This window comes from Aythya marila (genome assembly GCF_965140915.1).
Source record: "Aythya marila genome assembly, chromosome: Z".
NCBI lineage: Eukaryota > Metazoa > Chordata > Aves > Anseriformes > Anatidae > Aythya > Aythya marila.
Window position 1 is genome coordinate 74,804,676 of NC_139080.1, and position 22,724 is coordinate 74,827,399.

Genomic DNA, 22,724 nt, shown 5'->3' on the forward strand with positions numbered 1-22,724 from the left:
TGCACAGATTATCTGAGCAAGCCTGTAATGGACGTTCACATTGAAGTTCTGGTGTCAGCCTCTGTCTGTGTGAACGGAGGACATAAATACATAGCTAGGGAGTGGCTGCTATAATTTTCTCCACTGTGGTCATCCGTGACTGAGATTTTTGCAGAGCTGCACTCTTAAAAGGACAGATTCCTGGGCCTGGCAAACGGGGAGACAGTTCTGAAAAACACAGCCAAATCCATGATGGAAAGAGACAGAAAATGGTTAGGTCAAGGGACCACAAAAATGGGCCAGAAATAGTAAGCAAACTGCAACTTTTATTTAAACTTTTCTCTTATTGTGGGCAAAGAGGGAAACACAGGCATGTTTGCAATTCCACAAAAAGGTCTTTATGCTACACATGAAAGATGTTTTTTAAGACCTCGTAAACAGTCTGGATGCAAATAATTTGGGGATAATACTCTGAACAACAACTGCTCCTAGTGCTGTCATCATAGCTTTTAGTTCTCAGTTAACAACCGGCACCCCCCCCCTTTTCTCTGGTAAGCTGGTCCCCTAAGATCTGGCTATACTTACTGACATAGTGAGTATGCACTCAATGAAGACTCTGTGTCAAGGAAGTATTTTACTGCAAGCCTAAACCACAATTTTATATATATATATACTTTTACTGAATTAAAACTTAAAAAAAAAAAAAAGTGAATTTGAGAACTGAATCATCAGAACTGCGAGCTCCTGAACAGACAGTGACATTCTGGAGCTGGCAGACATTCCTCCACAAACCATGTATGCATTCCTGCAGCAGCACAGAGATACTTTCACTGCTCCCACACATATTTCCAGTTTTGTTGTCAAATCTTTTGATGGAAAGTGAGGGCTGGGTACTCTTTTTACCCTCTCTCTTCTGCAGCTAGCAAATTAGATGACTTTTTGTAATCTCTTACCCCTTCTAGTTGTAGCCTATAATTTCTGACACAGGATTTTCTTCTCCCTACTCACAGATGTGCTGTAGCAGACTGAAAAGGCCAACAAATGGCCTCCATCAGGCACTAGGGTCACAGAGTCGTTCTCTGAATCAAATTATGAGAATCATAAATTTCAGCATATCTTTCATACTCAGTCCATAAAACAAATGTGTTGTTTCTTGAAGCTTGGTTATGACTAAAGCCGTTCTCAGGCTACGAAGGAACTTGTAGCATCACATGGCTCCAGAGGAGCTGTCAGAAGGAAAAAAGTGGAACATGAGCCCAAAGGACAAATATAGAGTCCCTGCTTTATGTGCAAGGAAGCTTTAAAACTTCAGGAGCAGTCTTGAGATTCTGGCAAGTCTAGTCCAGCTGTAAGTGTGGAAGCCTACATGTTCAGGAAACAAACGTAAGTCCCTTGAAAATTCGATGTTTTTCATCATCTGTTTGTTTCCAGTCTTTATTTTTGTATAAATAACGTTAAAGTACCTTTATATGATTTATATAAACAAGCAGAGAAGCAGTAATTCTCCACGTTCAGGGAGCTAATTTGTCTAGTAAGACTTAAAAAAAGCATAGAAAAAAAAATCCTTAATTAGTAAAGATTCCTAAACTCTAATTTATCTCTCAAAATGACAATGACAACAACAAAATGAATTTAATCTATTTCTCTTCAGAGTTTACAGATTTGAAAAACCAGGTGTAGTGAACAATTCCCCACTCCATTCAAAAGAATTTAAGACGTGTTTGTCCATCACTTCTTCCAGGGACTCTTTCATACATCAGCCTCCTTTTCTTGATCCCTGGTACTTCTTCAAATCCTGAATCTGGTAAAGTGGAAAGAAATTACATGTATGAGAAGCTATGAATACAACAGTTACGCATACTTAACTGTTTTTTTCAGAAGCAGTAACAGACTTTTTTTTTTGTAAGAAAAAAAAATATCAACTTAAATACATATGGACTAATATTTACTACTGCTTACTATTACTGAGCAATTTAATGCATATTATCCTGCCATAGTAACACAGGACCACTTATACAGAATCAACCTGTACTATGCTTAACCACAATATTTCAGTACAGATTTTCTTACTTACTTCCATTTCATTAATAAGACACCCAGTCCTATCCAGTAATAGTAGAAGTTAATTCTTTTTAACCAGAGATAGAAATTGTTCCTGTTTCTAAGTTAGAGAAAGCTTCTTACATTCTTAAGATTCAAGTATTTTTTATAATAAAATATTTATAAAGTTACTTACTCAAAATAAATTCATGGAAGAAAATTCTATTTAGCCTTTGCAAAAAGTATTGCAAGACAACTTTAACACTGATCAATGAATTTCATCCACTTTTGTGGAAATACTGGTTTAGCATACTCGTATTGTTTGTGATTTAATAAACATTTTATCTGAAGACTACGGAAATACATGACAATTCCCAATGTGTCTTTCTTAATTTGACTCAGCAGACATTTCTTAAATTTTGGATTTCAGAAAGCTTTCATTGTATTTAGGTGTTTTGTTTTTTTTTTTTTTGTTTGTTTGTTTGTTTTTTTTGCATCACCATGTGCAGCTAATTAGCATACCTATATTTCCCTTGGTTAATGAATAATAAAGTAAAACACTACTCCCAAAAGCTAACGAAAAACCATTTACCCTTTTTGATTTGATTTAGCATTAAGTATGTATTTGCTCTATCAGGTGGGAGTGTTACAGAAAATGGATCAGCCAGAGAACCCAGTGTTTTCAAAATACTGTAACATGGTACCAGAAGAATCTGTTCTGATCTCTGCTGAAACTATTGTAATTAGAATTTGCAGTTATGAGTGCCATACACAGATTACTTACTATCTAGCAACACTTCAGGTCACAGTTTTCATCCCAAGAGAGAGGCAAAAAGTCTGTTCACAATTTCTCTATGAGCATTTAATTTTCAAAGGCTGAAAATTAAAACCAGTTCACCATACCCAATTAACTTTTCCTCTGCTTACTACCAGAAATGCTGTAGGCAGCCATGAAACACAGTGATACCGATTAGTTACTTATACTTTCATGAATGATCTAATCTAACCAGTGAAAGTGTTTCGTACTGCACTGATACTGCTCTACCACTGAGAAGTTTAACTTGAGGTAGCAACAGAGAAAACATAGATTAAATTACCTGCACTGGGGTTTAGACACTTTAAGAAACTTAACTTTATATTTCTGAGGCATTTAGCATCTCACCTTTAAAGAAGCAGCAGAATTTTAAAAAGAACTTATTTATATATGGGTATGTATATATATAACAAACACAGCATGATACGGACTAATGATGGTTTCTTACTTTTAAAGCCCCACAGATACATATTATGCCTTATCAAAAACACTCCAGGCTAACTATATTTGAGAAAGTAAGCCAAAGATAAGAAAAGAAAAGGAACCCCTTGCCCCCGTCCCCCCCCAAACAAAAGAAAACAAAGCAAAACAAAACACCAACTGAATTTTGCACATAAGGAGTGTACACACCTTCAGGGTAAACAAAGTTTAGAAGTACACACTAAACTATCTGAAGAAATATGCTTGGTAAAGATTTCAAGATAGAGGGTATAGCCCTGGAGACATTAGCTGTGAAAACAATTCCAAGAATAAGGTAATCGTATGCAACAAGCTTAGAAGAGTGCCGGAGTGAAATCTGTACTCCAGTAAAGCCAAAAGCAAAAGACAGCCGTTAGCAGTATCTGAAGGTCTAAACCTAATTTTGTCCTTTAGAGAAAATACTATGTAGTCTTTTTTTTTTTCCCTTTTGTCCAAAACTATAGGAACGATTCTTTTGTAAACATATCTTTTAAAGTGATTATAGTAAGGTTATTATGCAGATTTCACTGTCAAAGACAGAAGAGTCTGAAGCTTACAGAACTGTAGAATTACAATTTCCAGTATTTTACCAAGAAAAATTAGTGGCAGTGATACAATTATATACATGAACTTGCAGCCCAGAAAGTCAATTGACTCCTGCGTGGCGTCAAAAGAAGTGTGGGCAGCAAGGCAAGAGGTGATTGTCCCCCCCCTCTGCTCCACCTTTGTGAGAGCCCACGTGGAGCTTCACATCCAGCTCTGGGGCACCCAGCTCAAGAAAGATGAGGATCTGTTAGAGCTGGTCCAGAAGAGGGCCACGAGGATGATCAGAGGGCTGGAGCACCTCTCCTTTAAAGAAAGGTGGAGAGAACTGGGGTTGCTTCAGCTGAAGAAGAGAGGACTCTAGCTCCCTAGACCTTACTGAGGCCTCTCAGTTTTATCAGGGGGCTTACAGAAAAGATAGAGAGAGACTTCTTACAAGGGCATGTAAAGATAAGAAAAGGGGTAGTGGTTTTAAACAGAAAGAGGGCAGATTTAGATAAGATATAGGGAAGCTCTTCACTCAGGGGGTGGTGAGGCCCTGGCACAGGTTGCCCAGAGAAGCTGTGGATGCCCCATCCCTGGGGCTGCTCAAGGCCAGGCTGGATGGGGCCTTGGGCAACCTGGGCTGGTGGGAGGGGTCCCTGCCCATGGCAGGGGAGGGCTGGAATTAGGTGGGCTTTAAGATCCCTTCCAACCCAAACCAGTCTATGATTCTATCTTTTTATTTCTTAATGCTCAAAACTTACCAGAGATGTTTAGAAATGTTTTATTACTCAAAAATACATGTGCAAGTTTTTTTTTTTTTTTTTTTTTTTTTTAAAGGAAACACATGAATGCTAGATTGAATGTAATAACCATTTAAAGAAAATATGATCTCTAGTCTTACTGATACTCCTGTTTCTAGTCAAGTTACAAATAGAATTTCACTACATTCTGCTTGCTTTGTACATACCTGTTAATGTTTTTCCTTTTGTCCATAAGCATGGTGGACTTGGCTTTCTCTTTCCTGAAGATTCTCTAGCTAGGTGAGGAAAATGCAGACTTCGAGGCGCATCTGGATCAGCAAGGGAATCACCGGGAAAAGAATTAGGTGCAAATGCATCATATGTGCAGGTGGATGAAAAGCCATTCCGTGGGGCCTCGTCAATCACAATTTCTGGGCTCTTAAATGTCGTTTCTCTAAATTCTTCTAGAAAGCCCTTAGAGCTCTTGTGAGGTGCACAGTCAATGAAAGTTGCAAAGAAATCCTCTTTTTCAGAATTTTTTGAGGAATGATCAGAGCTGCAGTTAATCCTGCAAGGCTGTCTTTGAACATAAAAAGAATTCATAGCACCAGGATGAGTAAAACCTTCAGAGTCCTTCGGCACAACAAAGGAGTTCCGTTTTCTCACTGTAACTACTTCTGAAGAACATGGTTTCTTTTGCATATAGCTTGAAAGGTCAGAGTCAACAAGACCCTGATGATGATTCAGTGGAGGAACTATGGCTTCAGAATTCACATGAGGTAGTCCTGGTGGAGAGAAACGAAAAGTTAGCTTACCTCTCTAAATTTTTCAGAAAAATATGAATCCATTGAGCATTAAAATAAAGCCTGTCTTCTTAGAACAACTGACCATTCAGTGGTTAGAACATAAATGTTTCAATATACCTAGACTTTCACTTGGTTTCAAGTATGATATATTTTGGTAGGAATTCCAGATATTACCTGTGCTAGTTTGTGCCTTAGCCAGCAGCTCTAAAGACTGATAATTTTGCTTACAATCTTGATAGAGTCTGTTAATGTTATTGCAGTTTTCTGGTGGTGATGCACCTTTCACTGCTGTTTTTAGTGGAGCAGCAGCATTTAGGGTGTACAAAGATGTCATGTCACTAAAATGCTGAAACAAACAAACAAAAATATTCAAGTAGTGTTTATAGTGCATGTCCACACTGTCAAATATGGAAAAAAAAACATACACAAATCTGTTGTTGGGATTCTAAGGTTTATGTATAATTTATTGTTTACTGGAAAGAAAGAAAAAAGACTTGAGTACAGAAAGAGAGGCACTTAAGGCAAACAATGAGCCACCAATCTTAAATCTATAAACAGACTAAGTAATAAACAGCATGTCAATTGAAACACATGAAAATCAATATCTTAGTGTACTGTACCCTCTTTCATCAGTCCAGGACTGCAAGAGGTATTGTCTGCGATAGATGGCTGCATATCATACATCATGGACAAAATTAAACTGACAAGAAGTTTTTCAGTCAGTAAACACTGCTTTGCACATACACTGTTATTACTATAACATGCATAAGTTGATATTCAGTGCCCAAGTATCTGTTCTCTTGCTCTTTCACCTTAATTGAATGCTCCTGATTCAGGAAGGAAGCCTGTCCTCCCTTTTTCTTGACCGATAAAAGCCGTGCATTTCTAATCTAATTAGCTGACTATAGCCATTCTATAATTCTTCTAGACTTGGCCCAGCTGAAACAGTAGGAATAAACAATTCCAACTGAGGAAGGGAGGAAGGAAGGAAAACTGTCCTGAAAACACTTAATTGGAAAACATTTCTTATTTTAGGGAAACATATAGGCTTTTATGCTCATGGGATACTTGAAATGAGGACACTTAAAAAGAAAGTGGATTAATTTTTTTCCCCACTTTATTTTCCAGAGTACTTTTTCAGTTAAGGATTTTTTCCAGTTTTAATAATCTTCACATGAACATAACTCAACAAAATCTGCTGAGAATTTGCAGATGTGACAATTTAGATATGAATGATACACTAAAGTTGTGAGAGCAATAAAACGTTATTTCATTAACTTTTAAACAAAACCAGCAAATTAAGCATGTTACTTCAGATTAAAAAAAAAAAAAAAGTATTATAACAGTGAAAACAGATTGAGCTAATATATAAATTAATTTTGACTAACCTTTAAAACTTTTTTTGGAACCTCAGGCAGGAGCTCCTGAAGTTGAACAAAACTCGCAAGAAACAGCCTACTCAAAGAAGATCCCTTCTTTAACATAAACTGAGCAACCAGAGGGTTGATACATGGAAAAGCAAGCAGGCATTTCTCCATCTGAAAATGGAAATAATTTTGTCAGATTAATATCTGATAAACTTTTTTTTTTCCTGTCTTTACAGAATAGCATCCCTATGAAAAGGTCATATGGTATATCATAGAATTAGAGCTCTGAATCAGTGCAATTTTAGATAGGTGTTTCATACCTACTGTGTTAATTTTTATTATTTTTCTATAGATATAACAGTGTATAGTTCTTGTAAGAGAATTATTTTTGCACCAGAGTTTAATAAAAAGGAAGAACAGTCAAAATTGTTTCTGTAATTAAGATGAAAGCAGCGAATCATGTAAACTACATTTCAAAACACATTATCAGATTTACTCTTTATTCTGTTTTGAAGACTATTACTTGGGTCAAAATAAAGTGACAAAGATATTTTTTTCTACAAAAGATACATTTATAAACAGCAATGAGGCAGGTGCCAAAAGCTGGAATTACTAGGTGGAGGTTGAATGTGATACACAGGGCAGTGAGTTGAAAGCTGTAACATTTTAAGAATGTCAGCTTCCAATTTCTGACATTTGTAAAGCTCTGCGCTCAACAGGTCAGAATCTAATGCCTTTAAGAGAGATGAAATATAATCAATGACTCCTCTCTCTCTCTCTTTTTTTTTTTTTTTTTATTAAACACTTGAAAGACCATGTCAATATCTGATTCAAAATGCTTCCGGATGTTTCAAAAGCTAAAATGTATCTTGAGTTCAAAGCTTCCATTTAAAATGACTAAATCCATATATTTAATTTGAAAACCTTAATATACATGTTAAAGAACATCAATATTTAAATGTGATCAATGGACATGGTCCAGCATTTACTGTATAAATATGTAAATCAACTACTGCACACTAAATTAAGCACATTTCTACTATCTTGTGCTAAAGCAAGTCTGAAGCAACTTCATTGATGTCAGTAAGGGATAGCATTGATGAATTTGGTTTCCTGTCCAAGCGAGCCACATCGTTTTTCACAGTTTGGATAGTTTTTCAAATTTAGTGCCTAGAACTGTAGAGCTTTACACATTAATATACAGATATAGAGGATAAACATCTCCAATGGTTAATTACGAAGGCACAGGGAAAGTCCAAGTTTCCCCATAGTTGTGCTGACAAGGATGGCTGAAGCATTACACACATAAATATATAGTGTGCGTCTATCCATCTATCTACAATACATATACATATATAACATAAAATGCTTATTTTAATAATATATTTTAACAAAACAGCACAAACATCCCACCTAGAAATGAGTCTGAGAAACAGGAAGAAAACAGTGTAATTTATCAGGAAGATAAGCAAACCTCAGAAGGCAAAACAGAAAGCCAGGATTTATCCAACCACTCAGGAGGACTGATACTAGATGCCATTAAAACGTTGTCAGCAATCTGACGAATTAACAGTGCTGCCTCTTCAATCCCTGGCATAAGAAATACCTAGAAGTGATACATAATATTTTGGTTATTATGGTTAAAACTTCTGCGAAGAAATTCCAAATGTCGTAATTGATTACAATAGTTAGCAAATGGGAAAGATGAAAGGTGACCCTAAGCACAATACCTGGTAACGTGGAGTAACAAAACCTGATCCATGCTCATCAGAGGTGGAAGTTCAACCTCTGACCACAAACCTGGTTGCAAACTACACTTACAAATCCCATGTAAGTGACATTTAGTTGCTTCTATAGGTCTCTTATTAATTATATGTTATTACATTTATGGGTACGAGTTTCTAATAAAACAGGTAAGTTTGAGATGCTTAAAATAGTTTAAGAAGATAGGGTTATATAACCTTTTGAAGGTGTACATAATTTTCAAATGAACTGTCTATTACTGTCCATGGATTGAAAGAAGCTGTGTCTTCCCTTGAACTTTCATTTAACCAGATAATTTTGAAACAAACGTGTGCAAAAACATTCTAAAAATTTATCAAATAAGATGTTACTGCATGCAAAAGAATCAGGTTACAGACAACAACTTGGTATGACATGAAACTTTTGCCCCCTTATTTTTAAAGGTGAATTATTCCAGATACTGCACTTATTGAACCATAAAGAAAAAAAAGGTAATTGATATTGTCACATAATAAAAAAAAGAGGCAAGCAAGCTGACATAGCAGCATAAATGAAAGCTTTCTTTTCTACTACATTATTAACAATGTTAATCTGAAACTTCAAATTAAGGCATAGACAGGACTAATACACATTCTCAATATTTATAAAACTCAACTTACTACTTTACTTCTTCACTCCTAGTAGTAAAAATACTATCCAGATTCCATCTGAATCCAATGCAGCTTGTACTGGAGTCAACCAGAGTTTTTTTTCCCACTGAGTTTTTGGAATCAACCAGAGTTTTTTTTTCTCCCTTCAGGAGTACTGAATTAAAGTCCTCTATATTATTTTCTCTAATATTGAATTATTTCATGCTTTTGATGGAGAATGCGTACTTTGCTAAACACTTTGGAAATATCACACAGTGAAAATTAAAATACCAAAAAAATTACCTTCACTTCAAAGTCTTCTGACTTTTGTGTTAATTCAATCAGCGTGGCATAAATAATTACCAGGTTAAGCAGAGTATCTCCCCTGAGACTGTACCTGTAAAAACAGTTCATTGGGCCAATAATATTTAATATGCACATGTAATAGCTGCAAATTATTTGTTCGCTGTGTTAATAAATGTCTCATTTCCTGGAACTCAGGGTACAGTTCCCTCAACATTATTATCTGTGAAAAGATAATTAGGACACATTAAGTGACTGAGTGCTGAAGGATGCATTGTAAGGAAGAAAACGGAGTCAGCTTACAGGAAAGAAAGCCTGGCCTGAAGCAAAGAATTGAACCAGGGTCAGTCACCGGAGAAAAATCATACAGAGGGGAAAGGTGATGCAAGGAAAATTTACCATTTGGTCAAAGAAAAAGTCTCACAATAGTTAACAAAGGACTGCTTATGAACTATATCTATAAAAGTAGCGCTTCCAGAGCAAAAAACCTACTGATGGATTGGAAGTACACCTGAAGAATGTCTCCCTGTTGTACAGGGATGCCAAGGCAGAAGTAATTCATAAATGTGTATTTGTAGGTATTAATTTACTTCAAACACTTAAGAAGAATAGTTCCAGTAGTTAAATACCCTTAATCCTGTGAAATTTTTGGACCTATTGATTTTAAATGTTAACATTCATGTTAACATTACCTGCATCAAAATCTCTTATTTTATTACAAACGTTTCTTCAATTTCTTTACCTCTTGTGTAGGACTAAAAACAACTTAACATATGGAGAACCATCTTTGCTGACTTTTTTTAGGGCCTCCATTGAATTTTTTTAGCAGAGGGCATGACAACACTGTAACAAAGCAGTATGTCTAAAGCACATTAGAAATACAAACTCACAATATTCAGATTCTTCCAAGAGAAGGGTGGCCCCACAGATTAATTCAAAAACAAAGATTGCTAGCTTGTTCTAGTATTCACCTTTCTTTAGTGATAACTTTCTTTTAAAAATACCAAGATAACAAAATAATGTATTAACTTACTCTAAACTCAGTCTTTCTCTGGAATAGAAAACAACCCAGCAGCACGTATATTGGAGTGATAATGCTGTCAGCTTCAATATTATATTGTCACAGGATTTCTCGTAATTTAATTCATCCATATTCTACCGTAAAATTAACATAAAAAGTAAAACATAAACAAACATACTACCATGGCTGTCATAAGCTTTTAGTATGCACTGCTGTATTATGCAGAAGTGAAATCAAACATTGTTACAAGTAAATAATAGAAGTATCAATGACCTATCTGTCAGTCAAAAAAAAAAAAAAGGTTATATTCCCAAATTTTATTTTGTGTGACCTTTGAAAAACTGATTCACAGCTTCATGCCTTTTTTCCCTCCTGTAAAAAGGAGACACTACTACTGATTTTTTAGGGTGTTCTAAGATTTTTGGGAGTTTTAACAAAGCTGTAAATACAAAACTTGCAAAATACTGTCATAAACTGAGATATTTGCGTGACCTATATCAATCATATTATACCTGCACTTAATTTATATAGTAAAGCATTGCTAGTTACAGAAGCATTTGCAGTAGTAGCATGTAGGAACATCTATCTGTATTTGCAGATATCTATCTGCAGTTCTATTTGATTATTTTAGTCTTTATCACTAACAGTTCTTCTACCTGTAAAGTCACCTGTCTTTGTATGTAATAGGATTGATGTACTATGCTGTCATCTAAACTATTACTTTTTATAAAATGTGGAGCAAATTATTCTTTAGACTAATTCAGATAACTATTGGAAATGGGAGAAATTTACATGCAACATGGTAGGAGGATAAAGTCACACACATATATTTAATAGGTTATTACAATATTCCTGTATACAAGCTTATTATGATCTATGCATCTTTTAACCATATCTAGTACAATCCAATCTGAGGTGTAATGTGACACTTCTGTGGAAAAAAAAAAATAAAGAAAAGAAGTAGGTACAGATGGGAACATTTTAAACCAGTCAGACTGGTGCACACAGAATTTTGGAGCTAATCTATTTGGAAATAACTTGTGTCATGAGACAATGCACGAATTTGATATGATTAAGAGGAACAAAAGATATTTGAGAACAGTGCAGACACAGCCTCGAAGCAATATAAGACATTAAAGAATTTGGACATACTAGTTTCCTTTTGTACCTGCAAAAAGATAGCAGTGCGTTCATCTATTGTCAACACAACATATCGATCTGTGTCTCCAAATAGCCTCAAGGAGTGACTGCAGCTTCTTTCAACAAAGGTAATGCTGTAACTGAACAAGTCAAAATCTGATCTTAAACCTCGGTTAAGTAAAATAATGAGATTTTCTTAAAGGAAACGAATAACAAATTTCTTAATATAATTTTTATAAGTGCTTTTTTTTTTTTTTTTTTTTACATACCATGACCTTTTAAATATGCTCAAGTTAACTTTGAGGCACATTCAAAGAATAAACATCAATGTAGCAGTGACATATTGAAATACTACTAGATTAATTCAATTGCATTTTTAACTGCATGGAATATGACCTTGCTAAAAAGACCTTGAACTTGTCAAAAACTATTAATACAGAAATTAAGATAAAAAAACAAGCAAATATACTTACATTGAAGTTTCTGGAATAACAATTAAAATCTCCTGATCTTCTTTTGGAGTAATTAAGTGTATATTGCTTTTCCTTTCTTTCTTCCACAATTGTGCAGCACAGGGAAAGCAAGTTGAGTGAAAGACCCCTGACTGCCATTTGAACTATCCTATTTTTTTTCTAAGTGAAAGCAAACTGCCAGCAGCAAAGCATCCCTTCATCAGCTGTGCTAGGGAAGACTCATTGAATTAGCATCACATGCTTAGAGCTTTAGAAGAGTCTTGGCTGACTAAGGGAGAAGTTGAGAACAAACAACAGTCACACTACTTGGTCTCATCCCTGGGAAATACAAGGGACCTAAACCTGAATCTGCCAGCAGTAAGTCTCCTAGAGACTTGTATGGACTGTGTATTCAGTCTTGAACAACAACAAAAAGAGCGACCTGTAAGCATCTCAGACAAAGAGCTATGAGCTCTGTTGTTTCAATTCATTTATCTATTTATTTCCTTGGTGCTAAGATCTAGTGGGAAAATACTGAAAAGCAGCTCCTATTATTTAGCTTATGGTCAGGCTGAACAGTGGATTTGAACAGGTCAGTGTATGTCAAAAAGCAGATGTCAAATTGAATATTCAAATTTTAAACATCAAAAATTTCTTTTTATTATTCTTTGCCTGCTAAGCTGCAGTTACAGCTCTAAAATGCCTTCACAGCTGACTCTAGGATCCAAACTGGAAAGTCTCTTCGGCAGCATGGTGAAATCAACTATACGTATCTCTGGCACTTGGTTTAAGAGTTGACACTGCTGTGTCTCCTAGTTCTTTCTTCTCCCCCTTTGATAGAAGATACTTTTAATAGATACTTATTATGAGAAAAAGCAAAATGCAAGAAGATGTTGTCCAAAAAAATAATCCACATGCATAATGATTTACAAACTTGCATATTTTTGTACAGGCTGAAGTTACTCAAGATTTGGTGACTATTAAGCTTTAGTTTTTACAAATAGTTTTTAAAATTTAGCTTGTTCCAAAAACTGTGATGCATCATAAAATGTAATTTTTACTTTTTTCCACAGCTCTGGTACTTAACAATACCCCCCCCCCCAAATCACAAAGCAGTTTATACAAAGAATTAAATACAAAGTCTTCAAAGCACAAAGAAAGAGTGAAGCAAAAAATGTTTTGTGATAACAACGTGACTTTCAGGGAAAAGTAGTCAACTTAAAAGGTTGTTTTAATCAAAAATTCCAGCTCATCATTAAAATTAACCAATCAGCCAATTTTGCTCTGGTTGACATCTGTGTGAATATATAGAATTAAAGCATGGGCTTTGGTAGAGAAATTATCTTTTTGTCTCTTGCAGTGCTAATTCACTAATTGCAGCAGCATATCCTTTATAGCTATGTAGATTATAAGTATCCTGGAAAACTGAAAGTAATTAGCCATTAGTAAATAGGTCATTTTCACTCACTTGGATTCCAAAAGCTGAAGAAAATCAGGCATATTAAGAAGACCTTCAGTTGTGAGAAACACATAGGGAATCTGTACCTCCAGAAGAAAGGAACCACCGTGATTCCCTGAAACAGTGTATATACATAATAGTTTCATAACTAAAAAGAAAACATGTTTCATGTTTTTATACATTTCACGTATTTAAATGGATGTATCTTTTATAAATGCTGCTTTCATTCATCCCCATTAAAATACTTCCATTATGTGCTTTCTCTTCTTACTCCAAAATTAAACTCTCCTGAATCCCTTTCAAACTAAGCTGTAGCTTATATTCTTTTAGATCAACATTCCCTTAGGATGAGGAAGGGTGGATACAGCTTGTATCAACAGTAAACAACTTGTAAACTTGGCAGTAGTCTTTTATAAGAGATCAACATTTACTACCACATCCTGACCAAAACTAAGCTCACATCCTAAGACAAACACTTTCCTAACTTTCTGTACAGATAAACCAGCACTATTTGCTTAGCTTTACCCTCCATAGCTTATGACTCATTCTCTTCCACAAACACCTGCATGCAGTATTTCAGAGAACTGAAAATGCTTTCCTTTAATATGCCAGCCTAATTGTTTATTAGAAGTCCGGAGAGTGCTTACCCATTTGTCTTGTTTCAGGGAGGGTGGTTTTAAAAGTCACGTAAGTAATATTTAGATTTTCACACCGATTTTTCCAACAAGAATTTTCAGAATAGTCGTATTCTATCACTAATGAGAAGTGAGTCCAAGGAAAGTCAGCTCCAATTTGCTGATTTTGTACAATAACACAGGAATATCTACTGAGGCTTAAGAAAACACAACAACAACAAATATAAAAAATTTGCTCAGGTAGAACTACACTCGGAACAAAATGAACATTTTTTTTTACTTTGAAGAATTTTAGTTGTTTAAAATCATTTACAAAAAGATCTTACCCTTCCTAAATTTAAAACCCATAATTCTTCAAAAATTCATTTTAAAATTAAAAGCTACACCCCCCCTCCAATTATTTGCTTAAATTATTTATATTTTCCAACATCATAATTTGTCAAATTTAACATTATGCTTTTTTTTTTTTTTTTTTTTTTTACACCCACTGGGGAGTTTTTCTAAAACACTCATTAGCAACTGCAGGGGAAATTGCTCTGAATCTTAAAACTAAGCATTTTACTAGAGTTTTGGCAAACTTCTCTCAAAATGAAACTGTAGATCCATATTCTGAAATTTTTACCCTGTCAGGATACTTCCATAAAAATGAACAAAGGTTTCACTAAAGCTAGTCCTGAGTAGAGAGTTCAGGCTATGTTCTTAAACATCCAGAATTTAACTTACTTGCTTACAACATCTTTGCAACTGAGGAAGGTTCCTTTTTTCTCATAATTCAAATCAATAGCTTTTAAACCTGCACAGAAAGAGTTAAAGCCTTAATCAAATAAATGAGCTTCTGCTGGTATGCACAGCAGTAAGCAGTACAGTGGAACAACACAGGCTATTAACATTTTTGTATTACATTGTCTGTCTTCATTAAGTTCTACATAATTTCAGTTTGTATTGCAGTAGTAAATATAATGATTTGGAGACTTCCATTTCTGAACTGAAGGCAGAAGTAATGTGAACTAGATTCTGTCTCATAACTGAAGTATTATTTATTATTACTTTCAAATGAAAAATAAAAAGCTAGTACAAAAGGCAGTATTTTTAGTCAATTTAGCTTTTAAATTCCTTTATGCGTTCTGTATGCTTCAAATCTCACAAGTATATCTGGAAGATGTAGCTAAAAATGGGTATTTGTGTAACACAAATGCCTCTCTTGAAAAGTTTACTTAGTTGGATTGACTTGTGTTTGCAACCAAGCTTTAACACATTAAAACAAATCAAATACTTTCCATTAAATATCATTATAATTAGTGAAAGCATAGTGAACATGCCTCCTCCCTTTCAAAACATTGTAAGAGATAGGCTTTCTTCTTTTAAGAGCACAGGAAACTTAACTTTATTTTGAAAGGCGAAAGAACAATACAATACATGACACTGTTGATATGGTTCAAGCAAGAAGCAATTACAAAAAGTGAGTTTTAAAAAGCAGTATGAAAGGAATCAGCAGCATGCCCGAAACATAATACAGGCTCAAATAACAGTCTTCCTGAAACAGGTTTGTTTTACCAGCTGAATCTCTGAGGTTGTACAAAAGATGAGCTTGTACAAAAATTACTCATGGGTAAAACAATGACAGTGCTACTTTTATCAGGGGGACTTGGACATAGAAAACAAATATTTTTTTCTTGACTGTAATAGTTTGCTACAGCTTATGCCCATATATTTAGCAAATTAACAAACAAGGCAGCAAAAAGCTGATGAAAGGAAATTACCTAAATACTCATTTAAAGTTTTACATTAGGGAGCTTAGCTAAGCCTTCTAAATTGTCCTTAAACTACTTTTAAGACACATGCCAGGAGGAAAACTTCTGACCCTGGATCGGATAAAAACAGAGAGACAATTTGACTGAGACAATTGACACAATTATAATTAGGCAATGGGGTGCCCACATCTCCTTTGTGTTCTGTTAAATAAATCTTTGACTTGACAGATGAGCTCTCATTCTCTGGCAACATAAAACAACATAAGAAAACTCTTAATCGGGGGAAAATACAATGACAAGAAATAAAAAAAGGTTTTCAGAAGAGTTTGGGAACAGAAAACAGCAAGAAAAGTATATAGAAAGGTCCCTGATGAGGAGAAAAAAGGAGAGACACCTGAAAAAAAAGGCACACAAAAAGAAAAATAATTAAGCACAGACCAACAGCCCTCTTTTTTTTTTCTTTCAAAAATAGATTATGATAAGTATTTACCTTCTACTGTAGATAAAGTATGAACGAGAGCAGCTTTTTCTCTCTCAGAGTCCATTCTTGTTATGATTAGTATCTGGAAGAGGACAAATAAAAGTAGTTCTGGTACTGCAAAAATGTGCTTTCTACCTACATACATCTTCCTTTCGCCTTTGCACAAAACCCATGAGATTGACTAGGCAGGTGACATGAATGGAAACCTCAGGACTCTCCAGAATGACAAGTGTACATGCGTATTATTACAAAGGCTGGAGAAATTATACTACAGAAGACATCAGTACCATAATTATGTCTTATGAACAAAGCTCTCCTAGTAGAAATCTCAACCATGAACTTGTAATTCAAAGTAAAAATGCTATTTACAGGTATTATCTAAAGACATTATGCCACAATATTACTGCTGCACTAGACAGATTATTACTGTCACATTAGAGGATTACATACTGTCACATCTTATGGACTTAAACTAAAGATATTTAGAATTCAGCCTGCAAGGTGGTGATGTACTGGGAGGCACAGGATGTACTGCTGAACTAGTTAGAAAGATTTTTCAGACTGAAAATGGAGTGTATTGAAGCCTTCCTGCCAAAGATACCTTATGTTTGAGACTCATTAAATACTGGTGAGGATGGAAACGCTGGTAAGGATTACAATCTACCAAACTGACATATTTAAAAAAAAAAAGAAATCACTACTGGAGAAGGTGTTTTACTTTGTCCACTATTTCAAATGATACAGACTGAACTTGTGTTACACAATCAAAGTATTTAAATAAGAATGTGTACACCCATACGAGACTTTGAGCTTCAGGTAGCATCATCTCTGAACGATGGAACTTTCATAGGCACTTTTCATGGTATACACAAGGTAAGACTTTTAAGAAGACACATCTGACTCTAAGACCTAAAGGCACAAGGTAATTACACATGTAAATGTTGACACTGTGATAGATCTTATCAGAAGAGGTATCAGTCTGCCTGACAAGCTTAAAGGAAACATTAGTTTCCACATGTTGGTGCAAGGATCAGTCACCTGACAACACACTGGCTCGTTTTGAAGCAGTTTTGCAGTTTTAAAACTACATTTTAAAATGATGACCTATTTTTCTTTGTTTTGTTTTGTTTTTCCCCACACCACCCAATAACATTGTATCTTGCAGTGAGCTAGATGACATTGTTGCTGATATCCTATATAGTCAAGAAACAAAATGAAAGAAAAAGATCAGAAGCTCATTTCAAATTTGTTTCTTCTATTTTGTTAGGCACTCCTTGCTTACAAAGAAAATTCTGTATTATAATCCTGTATCAATAATAATTTTGTTGAATAAAAGAATAACCAGAGTATTGTATTTCACATCGTATTAACTGATGCTGATGTCATGTGACAGAGTAGGATATGGGTTATATAATAGAGCTTTCATTTCTCATTAAAGCTGGAATACTCCTTCTCCTATTCTGTTTGATTGACACTGAATGTCAGTGAATAATGCATAATCATATAATTGTGAATAAAATCACACAAACTCTTGACTTTCACAGGTACATATGCACAATCTCAAGTTTAAGTCAAGCAAGCAAGTCAACACTCAGGAGAGTTATATTTAAAAATCACATCCAGTGGAGTTCAGAAGAAAGTCAAAATTGTCACTGAGCTCACACTCAGATAAGAAAGTTGTGAAACATCTCCTAGTACAGCATAATCCTACTACCAGAAAGCAAAATGTGTTACTGTTATGAACAGCAAAATGATGCTGAAATCAGCTTAGAGGGAATACTGAAGGACAGGCATCGAGACAATCAATGACATTTTGTTTTGGTTGTTTCATTTCCACTTTGAATTCCATTTCAACAGCTTCTTGCACACCCCTCTGGACTGCACCTGCATGAGGGGCAATCCCAATGACAAAAACAGGTGGGGAGATGAGTGGATGAGGGCAGCCCTGTGGAGAAGTACCTGGTGGTACTGGTGGATGAAAAACTGAGCACAAGCCAGCAGTGCAGGCTTAGAGCCCAGAAAGCCAGTTGTGTTGCATTGTTTTAATGCAGTTGTCTGCATTAAAAGAAGCGTGGCCAGCAGGGTGAGGGAGGTGATTGTCCCCTTCTGCTCTGCCCTTGTGAGACCAGGGGTCAAGCAGAGGCTGTGGTTAACAATATCCATACACTGCAGGGTGTCTCTGCTCTGAACATCACCATACAAGTACCCCGTTCTGACCTGTGATATGGCTCTCTGAACCAGAAGAAGATTGGAGCTGTCAAATAAAAAGTTATAATGCAATTTTCAGTAAGTGTTGTAATGCAAATATTTACTAGAGGAACAAAACCACCTGCACTAAAACGAAGCCCATCCAATATTAAAAGTTTTATGCATGTTATTTCACTCTTGCAGCAAGGGGAGATCTGGTGAAACACAAACCTGCACTGCTTCTGATAGAGGTCTTAAATTTTATGTTATCCTTACTTAACAGATACCATGAATTGGAAAGGTAATTAAAGATTCCTTCCATAAACCACCTCTCATTGAAAGATGGTTTTGTAACAGTTAATATATTTTAATCAGTTTCATTTGTGTAAAGAGATTGTTTACATTTCTAACCTTAGCACTGCGTTCCTCTCCATAACTTTGCATCCAATTTAACATTTGACGCTGAAGTTCTGTTATTTTGGGACTGATTTCATGCTTTTTCTGGCTGCTGTACTGTACAACCTTCAGCTGCCTCCAGATATTATCCAAACAGGATTCTAAGATGTTTTTATAGATATCCTTTGCTTTAGACAAATATCCTAAACCAAGAAAAAATGCAATTGCAGAGACAAAAGGTATTTGCCAAGGCTTGCATTTATTTAAATCTACACATATGTTTAAAATATGGTGGTACCTTGCACAAAAATGCTGAAAATTTAATGGCTGACCAATATGGAAGAGTATTATTACGACTAATCGGGTATATAAGTGCCCTTTATACATCTGCCAAACATTCCATAATGTCTTCTATATGATTTCAGCTAGAGGTATAGAATGCAGCTTTCTATAGCTGCAGATACCAGAACTGTGTTCTTAAATTTAATTAGTCTATATGGTTTATACTAAAAAACTCCCACTCTCTAAAGCTTTACTTGTCCCATGTTTTCATCACTCTGTTTGTATTATCACAATTACTTCTCATCCCCAAATGATGCCCTTTGCACATAAATCGTGAACAACACCAGGCTTATTCGAAAATGCATAAAGCAAAAATTAGATCTAAGAAACCTATCTGACGAATCAGACATCACAGCACAAGATCACAACAGTACTGAGAACCGCAGGGCCTATTTAGTACGTCTCGATTTTTCTAAGATCTTTTTTACTTGTGCAGTTTCGTGTGGCAGGTGTTGCTGGGCTCTGGATGGACAGGTACTGTGTAATCCTGAAAAGCCATGTATGAATGCTTCTGCTACAACTTCTGCTACAACAAAAGGGGAAAAACTTCTCCTGTTTCCCTCCTCCTCCTTTTGATTACAATCAACACAGAAAATAACTTTAAGAAGTTAACTTTAAGAACCCATGTATTCATTCTGTATTTTCTTCTGCTTTTTTAGGGCTAAGAAGTATTTAAGCAAATATGAAATTATTTCTTTTCCCAGCAGCTCAGTTTATGGCTGACGTTTTCATTTTAAGTCAATTTTACGGAAAACCCACTGTTAATGGATAATTCAGAGTAACTGAAGTTAGAAACTCTGAACTGTTTATCTCATTTGATAAACAGAAGGAGCCTGAATTTAGGGCATTCAAAGCGCACTTATGAATCTACCCTGATAGATCTTTCTGAAAATTCACAATACACAGCTGTGGGAACTTGAAAAGCATAACATTATGACTTCAGGCATAAAATTAGGTTACTAAGAACTTTCATATTCAAAATCAAAATAGCATAATAGCAGAAAAACACAAAAAACAGCCTGAGTCCAGTACTAAGAATTGGACTGTAAGTTCAAACTCCCTGCTTTGTTATATGCTTGTTAGATAGTATTTAAGATTTTGCTTTAAATGCACCTGCTTTTAAGTACCTCATTTTTCATGAGCCTAAGAATATTTCTAAATGGAAATTACTCCAACTTCTCAGAAGGTGGATTGCAAACAACAAAGGATCTGTCATGTTTGCACGTTCCTCAGTTTCTACACAGAAATTACAAGGAAAAGCTGTCATTCTGGGAGACCAGTAAACACATCATGTTATGTGGAAATTCATACAAAAGTTTCTTAGGCACATCCATGTAATAACATAAGCAGTGCATACATACCACCAAAGTCCAATCTCTTGTGAATTCACACCTCATGATGGAACAGAAATAAGGAAGCAAAGGGAGCTGAAAATTGCACCGAAGCTATGGTAGAGGTTTACTGATGGTGAACTTGCACAGCTTACAGACATGAAGAAAGGACTGCAGAATACGTGCAGAACATAGGGATTCTGGGTATCATGGTTCACTATTTAAAACAAACCTAGTGCTGTGTCCAAGCCACACGTTAATAGAAGGTCTCGAACTGTCACCAATAGATGCACCAGAGCAGCGTGTCTGAACAGCGTGATCTCTTTCTCGTCTACTTTACCTTTACAAATAGAAGACATAGGTGTGGTCTATATAACACTTCAGAAATCACACTATACTTATGAAAATAGTTTAAAATATCTCAATCTCTCAATTTTCATTAAAAACAATTGAACTGACATAACCTTGAAAGGCTAGTGGTGATTGAAATAGATACGACACAGCATAACTTTCCCATGATATCTGATCCAAAGCAAGTGGCACACAGGAAAGCTGTGATTTTTGAAAGCTGTGTAGGCATAGGTGGTGTCTGCTGGAGGAGGCTATAACAGTTCCCCCAGGTCTGCCACCAAATTCACATTGCCCTGCTGATGTTTTTAAGGCAATCTTCAAATGCACGCAGAAACTAATACATTCCCTATCTTTTGGTCCTTCATACAAGCCCAAGTATTGATGTTACTATTTCCTCATGTGACTAGTCAAATAACTAAAATTTTCAGTACAACTGTAACTCCATCTAACTAATTTTCCAAATATTTTGGAAACTTTTCCGAGAAATCAAAATGACAGATTATCCATTAATCAATAAACAATTTCAAATCAGTGATAACCTCAATTTGAACATTTCATAGAACCCTTTCAACAAATCTTAAACTGTAAAAGTCACATTCTTTATGACAAATTATTATTACCCTGCAAGTCATCACATATATCATGAGAAAAGTTCCCACTGACTTCCAGTAAAGATCCATTTAATGTCTAAGTTTCTGATATTCCCTTATCCACATCCAATTAACCTTTTTCTGACATGAATCTTTAAATTTGGTTATGATTTGGAGGACATCTTTGACTCACAGAGTAAATCAAATGATCTATGAGATACATATTCTATATTCTATACACACTTTGAATAAATCTTAAGGACCTGACTGAACAGGGGGGAGTTAATAGTCTAAAGAAGGAATGCATTTTTGAGAATTGCACACAGGAAGCTGTGTAGTTCATTATCTTAAGAAAGAAAAGATGTGAGTGTTGCAGTGTAAGTGAACTAATGAATGAAAAGCAGACTTAAAGATAGTAGTAAAAAAGATTGAGGGAAATAATTAGCTAGTTCTGTTTATTAGGGTCAACATAAATTTTAGTTCAAAAATACAAGTTATGTGCTTAGGAAGGAAAAGAACACAATACATTTTAAAATGAAATTCAGTTAGAATACTTGTATTATAATATTTAGGTAAATAAATGCAATGATGAAAAGCTATGAGATATCATTTTGGAAATAAACAAGGAAATCAACTACAGTAACCGTATGGGATAATCTGCTGAAAGTTTTATCATTAATTTATCAAACACCTTCTTTAAAGACATACCTTCTTTAAAACGATCGCATATCACTTTCTCTTGCTGTTTTAAGAAAAACCTTGTGTGATCAAATTTTATGCTGTCAAAGCTCCAACTTATAGAAGCAAGAACACCAAGACGTGTCAAATCTTTTAAAATAGGGGTGGCTGTTCCTTCCAGCAGACAGTATGCCTGGTATTGGCTTTCTGGATAACACAACAAATAAAACATAGTAACAAAGTTTGGTTTCATATACTGGACAAGGATATTCAAGAGACCTACTAAAGCAGAAAGAACACTGTCCTCCTCATGAAAGCTGTAACATTGATGGAAAAAACAAATGTTCAGCATGGTGCAGAGCATATCTGCTGGGTCATAGAATTAAGTTGCTCCTCCCAGTAGGTAACTGTATTATTCCATCCACTTTACAAAGTGATCAAACTCCATGATGGATAGTTAGGAATTTTGACTCCACTACTATTGTTTAGCTACCTCCTTGCA

The 22,724-nt window shown here is 35.3% G+C and overlaps 1 protein-coding gene across 1 annotated transcript in view; it reads right to left on the reverse strand.

Moving 5' to 3' along the window:
• Positions 1–1,679: 1,679 nt before the first annotated feature.
• The window catches only part of SHOC1 (shortage in chiasmata 1), a gene marked incomplete at both ends in the record, with an annotated part of 48,285 nt that continues 27,240 nt past the window's right edge, over positions 1,680–22,724 (reverse strand). Inside the window, 15 exons of the mRNA XM_082783925.1 lie at positions 1,680–1,780; positions 4,788–5,345; positions 5,541–5,712; positions 6,755–6,904; positions 8,208–8,339; positions 9,409–9,502; positions 10,442–10,563; positions 11,598–11,709; positions 13,490–13,595; positions 14,128–14,306; positions 14,839–14,908; positions 16,357–16,429; positions 18,946–19,133; positions 20,836–20,943; positions 22,253–22,429. Of these exons, the coding sequence (XP_082640051.1) occupies positions 1,680–1,780; positions 4,788–5,345; positions 5,541–5,712; positions 6,755–6,904; positions 8,208–8,339; positions 9,409–9,502; positions 10,442–10,563; positions 11,598–11,709; positions 13,490–13,595; positions 14,128–14,306; positions 14,839–14,908; positions 16,357–16,429; positions 18,946–19,133; positions 20,836–20,943; positions 22,253–22,429 (2,342 nt within the window). The remainder of the gene's footprint in view (positions 1,781–4,787; positions 5,346–5,540; positions 5,713–6,754; positions 6,905–8,207; positions 8,340–9,408; positions 9,503–10,441; positions 10,564–11,597; positions 11,710–13,489; positions 13,596–14,127; positions 14,307–14,838; positions 14,909–16,356; positions 16,430–18,945; positions 19,134–20,835; positions 20,944–22,252; positions 22,430–22,724) is intronic.